At 37.8% G+C, this 12401-nt stretch overlaps 1 protein-coding gene across 1 annotated transcript; it reads right to left on the bottom strand.

Annotated features, from left to right (window-relative positions):
* LOC110681615 (transcription factor MYB35-like) lies at nt 1-2360 on the bottom strand. Its single transcript, XM_021857769.1, has 3 exons — nt 1956-2360; nt 1012-1852; nt 1-107 (listed from the first exon to the last, which is right to left on the bottom strand). Exons 1-3 carry the CDS (start codon nt 2358-2360, stop codon nt 1-3), a joined length of 1353 nt encoding a protein of 450 aa, XP_021713461.1.
* Nucleotides 2361-12401: the final 10041 nt, after the last annotated feature.

Below are 12401 nucleotides of genomic sequence, written 5' to 3' on the forward strand. Positions count from 1 at the left end.
TCAAAGGAGAGGTGAATTAGTAACTGAAAAATCATATAGCAAGCTTGAAAGATCATCATCCATGGATATCATTTCCTCATGTTGCTCCTTATTAGAGTCCTTCATCCCTATATAAAATAAATTAAACACTAAATCAATAATGTTAATATTTGTCTTAAAAATTCAATCAATAGTGCAAGCATATGGATAATCAATAATTCCTCTATCTTTTACTCACTTTCTATGCTCAAATTATTAAATCAGGTGATTTGGTAAATGAAAGGAAACAACAAATGAGGATGGAGTAAGAGAGATGAAGTATATAATAGGTGGATACAAAAATGATAGGATAAGTAAGAGATAAAAAGTGTGTTAAAAGGTGCAAATATAATGGGATTAAGAAAATAAGATGGTGAAATATGCTTGCTAGGATTATAATAAGTTATAAGTGGGTTTGCATTTGCTTTTGTCAAAAAAAAAAAAAAAAAATCATAAGTGGGTAGGAAAATAATACGAAAATTGGGTACAAAAGGGAAAAAAAAGTATTTTGATATTCGAATTGGATGTCCTTTAATAGCTACGTTAATAACATATGAAAAAAATTTATTAATTTTCGGCTTTCTATGATAAAATAGTAGCACATCTTTACAATTATTACTCCATTTTTAATTTCTACATTTTTTGGACAAGTATTTAATTTCTACTTAAATAAGGAGTGTTTCTAATTATTTCAATATTATAAATTATATCATAAATTCATAACTTTATTGACATAATTTCTTATTAATACCAAAACTAGTGTAACGACGTTACTAAATTTTAAATACCATGTTACAAAATTGTTATAAAAGTGTGAACAATATATTTTGGAAAGGCGTGAAAAAGGGCGTGTGTATATATATATATATATATATTCTTTCCACTCTCTTTACTTGTGTGACAACATGATCAAACTTTCTTAAAAATGGAAATTAAGATTGAACAAAGAATGAATATATAAATTTGAAATATTAAGACAAAATGAAAACATACCAATTGAGAATAAATTAGAATTGTGTTCATCCAATATCCTCGAATCATCCACATTGTTATCCAGCGAAATCATGGTCATTACTCTATCATTTCCATTTGGATCATTGTATATATTTAATTTCTCTTCATTGATAATTGATGAATTTTGTTCTGTTGAGTTGATCCCAATTGACCATGAGGTGTGCAAGTTATTGAATCTATTATTTGTATAAGAACCAACAACACTTGAAGGAAATGTTGCAAGTAAGTTTTCCTTCTGAATCATTTGATGTAAAGGAAGTGATGTTCTATTGCTTCTTAACATACCATCGTCAACAAAGTTTTCAGTGAACATACTATTTGACGCATCAAAATAATTATTTCTGTGACCGCGGTTGGTGATAGATGTAATGTTGGAATTAGGTGTTAATGAAAATTTAGGAATAACGGGTAAAGTTGTATCAAAATTGCTAGCATCATATTGTGTTGCTTCATTTTCAAGCATAAGTTCGGATTTATAAGCTGGATTAGTGAGAAAAGTCGAAATTGGATCATTAATTCCAATAGAGTTTATGATATTGTAACCCGAATTAGATAAAATATCTGACACTGGATATGATGTTGGGGTTGAGAAAGGAGAAGTAGAAGAATGTGAAGAAAATGAAGTACTAGGTATTGAAATTGACAATTCTTGATAAATATGATTTTGTGGATTCTTTCGATGTTGAAAATGATTACCAAAATTTCCAATTTGTTTGAGGTTGTTTACTTCTGAATTTAATATTGATGCTTCAGCTTTGATCCTCCTTTTGATTTTTGTGTTCCAAAAATTCTTCACCTCGTTGTCTGTTATTCCCGGTAGCTTTGAATATTATAAAAAGTAAATCTCATGTTACAAAAGTAGCATATGTAATAACAAAAACAAATAATACTTATATAGAAATTCAGTAATAATTCAAGCATACCTCAGCTGCAATTTTTGACCATTTATTACCAAGCTTAGCATGTAGTTCGAGAACAATTCTTTCTTCCTCAGGGGAGAATGCACCCTTTTTTAGATCTGGACGTAAATGATTTGTCCATCTAAGTCGACAACTTTTTCCACATCTTATTAATCCTGTATTTTGCACACAATTCCAATGTCTTTCTCCATGTTTTTTGACGTAGTCGATTAATAAAGCATCCTCCTCAGCAGTCCATGACCCCCTTTTAAATGTGCTTTCATTGTTAATTCTATCTATACTGCCGCATATATTTCCATGTTCATCTCCATTGCCACATTTTCGACAACTTCTAATGATGCCTTTTTTCTTGGATGAAGGTGTATGTTGATGATAATCTATAGAAAATTCATCTTTCTTCCTTATCATCCTAGGCATATGACCTCCAAGTGTGTAAAATATACAACTTTCCCCCCCTTTGATTGTGATTTATTGTTCTCTTTCACCTCTTATTATCTTTTTTTGTTGGTTAGTTAGATCTAATTCATGCTATGATTTATCAAATGTACATGTACAAAATCATATCCTCTCCTCTCATTGTATTAGAGAGGAGAGAAGATGACTGAAAACAAATTTTGGCTTACCTTTCTTGTTTTTGTCTTTCACTATAGTTTGTATTTTTTATTTTCAAGATTTTAATAGAAAGAAAAAAAAAGTGAAAAGTGCAGGTTTTTTTTTTGCTCTTTTTTATTTCTTTTAGGTTGTTATGAAAAAGAAGATAAAGAATATGTACAAAGAAAAAACGCATTTAAGCTTCTAAAGGAGGATGAAAGAGAGCTATTAGATAATGACGAGTATTTAAAGGAGAAAGCATTAATTTCGCTTCCGAACTATTTGGTACAATTCGTATAATTTGTATTGGCAAATCCCCCTTTTTAATTTATCAAATATAAAAGTTGTACTCATATATCTTGCTAGTGAGGTTTGTAAAAAATAAAAAAAATTAAAAAAAAACTACTTTTTTATTGTACTTTTTTTTTTCTTAGCCTCTAATACAAGAAAATTGATTATTAGTGCCCTACAAAAATTTTAAACCTTAAGGTGAAATTTGTACCCTCGAAAATACGTACAGTGCTTAAATAATAAGCATGGATTATTATTTTTTGGTTACCCTAAAATAGTAAGCCACATTTTAAATATACAAATTAAACCATTAGCCTGCATTATCGTTACAAATAATCTTGAATAATTAAAAAATTTCAAAAAGAAAAGAAAAGAAAAATTGGTTGTTTGGCATATTTATATTTTGTTTTAATTGAAGGAAACATACTCAAATTACAACTAGTATGTCTATACAAGTTTTATAAAACTTAATGGGATGTAATAACTACAAATATTAACTTTCTTCATATATATATATATATATATATATATATATATATATATATATATATATATATATATATATATATATATATATATATATATATATATATATATATATATATATATATATAATGTAATATGGGGGCTTGTTTTTTGTTTTAGATTTTAAGATTTTTTGAAAACAAAAACAAAAAATAGGAAAAAAGTGTTTTCACTACTTTTGTGTTGTTAATTTTCAAAATTATCATGATTTTAATGAGTTTGATCAATTTTTTATTTATATGACATATATCATATGATTTTAAAAACCAAAAAACAATAAACAAAAGGGAAATTGTTCCATGTATGTACCCCCGAGCTTTTAAAAAATGCACCGTATATCCTTGTAAAACTTTTAAATGTACTGTGTGCCCTTGAGGTTTGTATAAAATTGCACCAAATGCCCTTAGACTAACAATAAATGTTAATTTTGTTAAATTGAGACTCTCTAAGCATCAAATTATTACAGTTTAATGTTACTTTAATACTAAATCATTTAAGTATAAGTAAACTTAATTAATAAAGCAAATTCTACACCCAAAAATTTAGGATTTAGAATGATCAACGGAGTTTAAATTTTGATTTAATATATGCTTTAAGGTGGTTTTACTACATCCCTACCTTATAAAAAGTACAAGATTACACTTATGAATAGTGTTATGCCAATTATGCCCTTCAAAATGTGTATTTACATATATACCCTCATTAATGTGTATAAGTTTTTGTAATGAATAGTGTTTGGACAATTATACCATCTAGACTATTTATTCACTGTCATTAATAATATAATGATTACTTTTGTTTTTTTTTTTAAAAAAAATATTAAGAATAGTGCATGGAATAATTTATACCCCTTAATATATTTGTTGATATATTTTTCTCATTAAAAAGTTATCAAGAACTAAATTTGTGATGTAAGGTTAAATCGAATTGAAAGAGATTTCTTCGAGAAAAAAATCGAAAGAGATTTAGGATATAGCTAGCTATTGCACGCGCATCGCGTGCGTTAGCTGCCCTAGTAAATATAAAGTACTACAAGTGAGTCAGTGTTTGGGCATGATTTTAGTTTGATAAGTCAATAATATGTGCATTTGTTAGAGGATTAAGGTTATTTGGTACATTTATTTACAAACTTCAGAGGTACATAGTGCATTTGAAAGTTTTCAAGGGTACATGATGCATTTTTTAAAACCTTAGGGGTATTCGGAACAATTTCACTAAACAAAAATCATAGTGATACCAACCGAATGCTTAATTTTCATAATTGTGTTTCTCTAGTCTTGAATTATTGCCAGGAAGTCAATGTTTTTTTTTTCAAAAGGAGTATAAAGAACACAAAACAAGACACCACAAATTAACTAATCAAACGAGGCGAGGTCACCGCAACTAAGTCCTCCTAGTTAAGGGGTTGTTTTTTCGGAGGATTATTGAAATAATAACTTTTTCCTTGAGAACAACAACTAACTTAGCCAATTCATCTGTCACCTTATTACCTTCTATAAATCAATAATTAAAGACAATTTTACAAAAAGACTTGACTAAATTATGACAATTGTTCAAGATGTGGACACACTCGCCTCCTTGCTAACTAGCATATCTGATCTGATGGCTTCGATGCATTCTTGCTTATCCATTTGTACTACTAGCTTTGTGATACCCTTCTTTATGACCATTTGCAAACCCAATTCAACAGCCAAAATTTCTATCTTCTATGTAGGGGTGTTCGCGGTGCGGTTTGGATCATAAACCGCACCAAACCGCAAAAGTGCGGTTTGTAATTTTTTCAAACCGCACCAAACCGCACTTTTACAAAATCCGCACCAAACCGTACTGCAAGATGCGGTTTGCGGTTTAGCCGTACGTTATTAAAATTCTAATTATTTTTTTTTAAAACAAAACTTTTATTTTATATTATAATTATTAGTTAATAATTTAAATAGTAAACTCTTTTTATTAACCTTTAATTAACTAATAGTCAAAAATTAGCTCATATATTTTAGTTCTTTTATATAATTTTAACGAAAATATAGTATAAAAATTGCAAACTGCATTAAAGTGCGGTTTGCGGTACAGTTTGGTCTTAATAATTTTGGAAACTGCACCAAACCGCAAACCGCGTATTGATCATTTTAAAAAACCGCACCGCAATTTTCAAACCGCAAACCGCACTAAACCGCAAAATTGCGGTTTGGTTTGCGGTCTAAACCGCACTATGTACAGCCCTACTTGTATGCATTACACATTCCAAATCGAAGGAAGTCAATGTATATATATCAAAAAAAGATATTCAGTAAGTGTAAAATTAAACTGCAAGGTGAAATTATAATAGTATTTTTTGTTTGGAAGAAATTAAAACCCAAACTAATATTGACCTTCATTTATCTATATCTTTTTTTAGTTAAACATATTATTTGTTTTATTAATCGTTAAGAATTTTCTATTAAAGGGAGCCGTAAGCATAACAGTTTTTTATGTGTAATGCAACAAAATAAAATATAAATATGTCTTCAATTTGATGTTTTTACTATACTAAAACTCAAATGTATGCGATTACGAGTATTATCTATCAATTTATTGTCATTAGTTTATTATTTATCGTTTCACCTATGCAGGTGTTGGGCCCGTATTTACATACAACCCAGTATGCTTAGGGCACAAATCCAAGTTAAAAGACTCAGCAAAATAAACAAGAATGGCGTGATTGGAGTAAACAAGGAAAGCAGCATCAAGAGTATCAATCAAGAAGATACTTGCCAAAGAAACACCTACAGAAGAGGGAACAAAATAAATCAAGGGGATCTCCTACATTTCAAATATATTCTGAATATCTATGTAAACCCTATGGATTCCTAGGTATAAATAAGAAGAATTAGGTATTATAATACTCATGTACGCTCATATATAATTCAATATAAACAGTTTGCTCTGCTTTTATCTACGGAACTGCGTCCCTACTGAACAAGGAGGCTTGTCCTTACTCAGTATTGTATCTCTAATCTCATCTTCTTGTTCTTATTGAATATTTACTGCTTACTTATTGATTATTTATTGCTTTATTACCGTTCTTATTTGCTTTATATATTATTGGTAGAATGATTGTTATTACCCCTCAAAAAATAGCAAATTCTTAGATGTCCTAGCTGAGATTCGCCCAAACAATAGAGGTCTATATAGACGACATGGTGGTTAAATCCAAGAACGCAGAAGAGCACGTTAGAGACCTTAGAGAAGCATTTGCCATCCTGAAACAGTACGACATGAAGTTGAATCCCACAAAATGCACATTCGGAGTACAGTCAGGAAAGTTCTTAGGATACATGGTTACACAAAGAGGAATAGAAGCCAGCCCAGACCAAGTCAAGGCCATTCTAGATCTGGAACGACCAAAGTCAAAGAAGGATGTACAGAGCCTAACAGGAAAAATTACAGCACTGAACAGGTTTATTTCAAAATCTTCAGACAAGAACAAAGCCTTTTACGAGGTACTGAAGAAAAACAAGGAATTCAAGTGGGAGTAGGAACACGAAGAGGCATTTCAGAAGTTAAAAGAGTACTTGGCCAACCTATTGATTCTCTCTAAACCTAAGGAGGGAGAGCCCCTCCAGTTGTACCTTGCAGTTTCTGAAGGGACGATCAGTGCGGTCCTCACAAGGGAAGAAGGCAAGGAACAATTCCCAATCTACTACGTAAGTAAGACCCTACTAACCGCGGAAACAAGGTACGCGCCCTTAGAGAAAATTATTTTGGCCCTAGTTACTGCTTCAATAAAACTACGCCCATATTTTGAAAGCCATTCCATACGAGTTCGCACCAACTATCCCATCAAAGCCATCATGAGAAAGCCAGAAATGTCAGGAATAAGGATGGAGAAATGGGCCTTACATCTGAGCAGGTACGATATACAATACGAGCCTAGGACTGCAATCAAATCACAAGCTTTGGCAGACTTTGTAGCAGACTTTAGTCCAACCCTTGAGGAGGAAGCACAAAAAGAAGTATTGGCATTACAGGAACCAAAGGCTACACAGGGTGGATACTCCATACAGACGGCACAACGAACATACGCGGTGTAGAATTAGGAGTAGTACTGACATCACCCCAAGGAGACAAGATAGCACAGGCAATAAGATGCAACTTCAAGGCCACCAATAATGAAGCTAAATACGAAGCATTGATCACAGGGTTAACCGTCGCAAGGGATATGAAGATACAACATCTAGAGGTAATTTTAGACTCCTTACTCACGGTAAATCAAATCAATGGAGAATATGCAGCAAAGGATACCAGGATGATAGCTTACCTAGAAGTCACAAAGAAACTTGATTAGGCGATTTTGCTCCCACCAATCGGAATGCGCCAAGTGGACCAATCAGGTCCTGCCAAGTGTCTCCTAGTTGGAACTGTCAGGACTTGCCACGTGGCACGCGCTTATTCGTCCACCTTGGACCTGTTATGTCACGACATGTGGCATACTCCATGCCTAATGGAGAACCCGGCCACCCAGGCCCAACTTCCGAGGGAAGCCCAATCAGCCCTAGGTTTACCTAAACCTAGGATGGACACGTTTCCCAAGGTTATAAATACCTCCCTTAATCCTCATTAAGGGGAGACGCGAAAAACATTACGGAACACACTAATAACCGGCTGATCTCGCTAACAAAGCAGATTACCTACATTAAACACTCTCACCTAGAGAGACCTTATTACTTTAATTTCCGCATTAATTACTCCTTAATCAGGTACTAACTTGACCGTTGGAGGCGGAGCTCACAGGAGTCTCCGTTATTTTGCAGGTACAGGCGTCCGGTTCCAGTCTCGGAATTGTAACTCTCCCGCAGGACATCAGAAAACCCCGAAACATTTGGCGCCGTCTGTGGGGAGAGTACTTCAGAGATGGCATCCAAGTCTGTACCGACTCCTGAAGAGAGGCGTCCCCTAGACGACCCTCAAGTTCAGTCGGACCATGACACCGAAAGTGAATTTGAAGTTGAAACTCATACAGCTTCAGACGGGACCCTAAGGGCCCGACGTACCCGTCATACCGAAAGGAGGGAACGGGAGCATCTTCAAACAGGAAGCGAGCCAGCAGGCGCACCGCCTGTTCGGCAACAGCCGACTGATGGGTCTGCTCCCATCACAAGGAACGAACTCATGATCTTCATGAGGGACTTCAAGGGAGAGATTCAAGAGTTGATCAACAAGAAGTCGACTGCTCCAGTCAAGGAGCAGTCGGCCAAGAAACCCTCCACTTCACTGAAGAGGAAACCAGTTCAAGGGCGAGAGGCGACTCCTCATCCTAAATCTAGGAAGCGGGAGCCACCTGCCCTTGATTTCACAAAATTCCGTTATCCTACAGGAAATAGGAAACCGGTTCGTCATATTCAGGCGGACGGGTCGAAGCAAACATTCACAGATGCTCGGCTACTGCTAGAGCAGAAGAAGAGTGACCGATTGTCAGAGTCGGCTTCTACTTCAAACTTTCAAGACAGTTTGCGAAATGCCTCGATGAGGCATACTCAGTCGTACCATGAGAGTCAGTCAGGCGGCACCTCCCGTCAGTCCGGTTTTCATAGTGCCCAGGCGGTACCAAACTTACCATTTGTGCCGCAACAACAGTATTTTATGCAGCCACCTCCATTTGGTGGACCTACAGCAAAAAACGTCCAACCTATGGACTGGCAGCTACGGTTGCTTAGACTTGGTGAACAGCCGTCGGCCTTCTCCAAGGAAATTGCTGAAGCCGCTCAGCCGGCCAAAGTGAAAAATGTACTAGTAGGCGCCTATGACGGCACTACTAACCCAGAAGACCATCTGATGGCATTCACCAACCTGATGTACCTTCAAGGGTTGGATGATCCCACCTGGTGCAAGTGTTTCCCAGCGACTCTCAAAGGAATCGCACAGCGATGGTTCGGCAACCTGCCGACTGGTTGTGTTAATAGCTTCAGGACGCTTGCTTACTTATTTGCCTCCAACTTCGCCATGAACATCCCTGCGAAGAAAACGACCTTTGATTTGGGAACAATTCAGCAGGGCGAGAAGGAGGGGCTTCGTTCTTACATCAGGCGGTTTAACCTGATGAGAATACAGATTCAAGGGTTACCGGATGAGGTAGCTTATACCGACTTTTTTAGAGGTCTCAAAGACGGGTCTACCTTCAAATTTGATTTGGTTCGAAAAAGGGTGGCGACTCTTCAAGAGGCCTTGATTGAAGCAGAAGCCTATATACAGGCGACTGATCTTTGTACGATAAAACAGTCGGACGGGAAAAGGTTCGACAAAAGAGATGGACGACAGAAACAGTCGTCAAACAAAGATGAGAAAAGAAAAGAGGTCTGGGCGGCTGATTCCTCTAAACAGCCGGCCCAGAAAAAGAAAAAAGAATTCAAACCATACTCCCCAAAGTATGCGTTTAACAAGGATAACCAGTTTATCCTAAAAGAAATCAAGGGACGGATCTCAATTGAGAAGCCGGTCCCCATGAAGGGTTCTGCAAACAACCGGAACCAAGATAAAATCTGTGCTTATCATGATGACGTTGGTCATCACACCAATGACTGCATCAGTCTTATGCGGTACCTAGACCGCCTGGCTGAGCAAGGTGATCTTGACACTTATGTCAAAAAATCTACGGGGAACACTTCCTCAAAAAAGCTGTCGGCCAAAAAGAATCAACAGGCCGACAGCTCCGATACAGATGATGCAGTCGTCTACACCATTGCAGGCGAATTCTCAGGAGGCGGCCCCACTATTAGGGGCAACAAAGATAATATAAGGCGGTTAGATGTAAATTCCGTTCACCAAGAACGGCCGTCCAAATATACATTTCCTGAGATTGTCATCACTGAAGAGGATCTAGGAGGGGTAAGGGGGCCGCATGACGACCCTCTCGTTATTGAATGTAAAGTGGCCAACCAGAGAGTTGGCCGAATCCTCATAGATACCGGGAGCTCCTCAGATCTCATCAGCAGCAAATGTCTGTCGAAACTGAAATATCAGACTGACTGCATACATCCGGCCTCCCACCCTTTAGTAGGGTTTGGAGGAGGAGTCGTCCACCCACTGGGACGAGTAGATTTACCCATTCGCCTGGGCGAAAAAGGGGAAGGACGACACATGGTAGTCCGGTTCCTAGTAGTAGAGGAACTCTCGGCCTACAACATGATTCTGGGTCGACCAACCCTGAATAATTCCAAGGCTGTTATAATCCCGTCTCTTATGTTGCTCAAGTTTGAGAGGGATAATGGAACAGTCGGCTCCCTAAGGGGAGATCAGAGGATGGCCCGAGAGTGCTATCTCTCGGATGTCAAGCCCACTGTTATGGCCACTGGGTCAAGTGGTGAAAAAACAGACCTTGACAATGTCAAGGAGAGTGCGCCTGTTCAAGAAGCAGGCGGCAAAAAGAGAAAGGCGTCCCAGACAGAGTCCGCAAGAAAAGCAAGAAAATAGCAATCATTGGCAGAGGAGTGGCCGGATGAGTTCCGCCCTCAGCCGGCTGGTGAGCATGCGGACCTGATCTTAGACGACTCACGTCCTGACCGAACAGTCAAAGTTGGGACGACTGCTCTGAGAAACCTTGGTGACGACTTTCACAACCTATTGAAAGAATACAAGGACATCTTTGCATTTGAAGTCCATGAAATGCCAGGCATTAGTCCTGATCTGGCGGTACATAAACTCGCCGTGGATCCGAAAAAGAAGCCGGTACGGCAAAAGAAGCGGAACCATGGCGAAGAAAGAAGTCAGGCGGCAGCCGCCGAAGTTAAAAAATTACTTGATGCAGGGTTCATTCGGCAATGTTACTTCCCAGACTGGGTTGCAAATGTGGTGCTTGTTAAAAAGCCGAATGGCACCTGGTGAATGTGTGTAGACTACACAGACTTAAACAAGGCGTGCCCCAAAGACAGTTACCCTCTGCCTAAAATTGATAACCTGGTCGACTCAACAGCCGGCCATGCCTTAATGAGTTTCATGGACGCCTATTCTGGTTTCCATCAAATTCCCTTATGGAAGAAAGATCAGGAGAAGACGGCTTTCGTCACTGATCAGGGGTTATACTGTTACACGGTCATGCCGTTTGGTCTTAAGAATGCCCCGGCTACCTTCCAACGAATGATAAACACTGTGTTCTTTGATCAGATTGGGAGAAACGTCGAGGCATATATTGATGATATGATTGTCAAGACTAAACTTCAGAAAGATCATCTGTCGGACCTCCGAGAAACTTTCGCCACACTCAGGCGGCACCATGTCATGCTCAATCCCAAGAGATGTGTATTTGGAGTTGAGTCTGGGAAATTTCTCGGATTCCTTATCAATCAGAGAGGAATAGAAGCGAACCCTGAGAAGGTGCAGGCGGTCATTGACATGCAGTCGCCTCGTACCATCCGAGAGGTTCAGAAGTTAACAGGTTGTCTGGCGGCCTTGGGAAGATTTCTAAGCCGATCAGGCGACAAATGCCTATACTTTTTCCAGGCAATTAAGAAAAAGGCAAGGTTTGAATGGGGGCCGGATGCTGAGGTCGCCTTCCAAAAATTAAAAGTTCACTTGCATTCCTTGCCGAGGCTGGTCAGCCCTTTGCCCAAAGAGGTTCTCTACATGTACCTGGCCGTCTCTGATCATGCGTTAAGCGTTGTTCTCCTTGCTGAAAGGGACGGCTGTCAGCTCCCGGTCTACTTTGTCAGTCACGTACTGAAAAATGCCGAGTTGAGGTATCCCCTAGTGGAGAAATTTGGTCTTGCACTCTTCATGGCTGTTAAAAAATTGAAGCCCTACTTTTTGGCACATACAGCCGTCGTGTATACAGACCAACCTATCAAGCGGCCGCTCACCATCATGGAGTCGTCAGGCCGAATGATCAAATGGGCCATAGAAATACAGAGCCTCGAAGTTACTTTTGAGCCTAGAAAAGCAGTGAAGGGGCAAGCCTTTGCTGACTTTATTGTAGAGATGACTCGTCCTCCTGACTCTCAAGTTCCAGACCAAGTATGGAAGGTATATGTGGACGGAAGCTCTACTTCAAATGGTTGTGGAGCAGGCGTCATA

The sequence above is a fragment of the Chenopodium quinoa genome, unplaced genomic scaffold (genome assembly GCF_001683475.1).
Source record: "Chenopodium quinoa cultivar QQ74 unplaced genomic scaffold, ASM168347v1, whole genome shotgun sequence".
NCBI classification, from domain to species: Eukaryota; Viridiplantae; Streptophyta; class Magnoliopsida; order Caryophyllales; family Amaranthaceae; genus Chenopodium; species Chenopodium quinoa.

Excerpts from the sequence above, each read along its gene's own strand:
- LOC110681615 (XM_021857769.1), bottom strand. The coding sequence starts at position 2,360 with ATGATAAGGAAGAAAGATGAATTTTCTATAGATTATCATCAACATACA. Across the intron at positions 1,853-1,955 it reads GGTCAAAAATTGCAGCTGAG|CTACCGGGAATAACAGACAA; the intron begins GTATGCTTGAAT and ends TAATATTCAAAG. Across the intron at positions 108-1,011 it reads TTCTAATTTATTCTCAATTG|GGATGAAGGACTCTAATAAG; the intron begins GTATGTTTTCAT and ends TATTTTATATAG.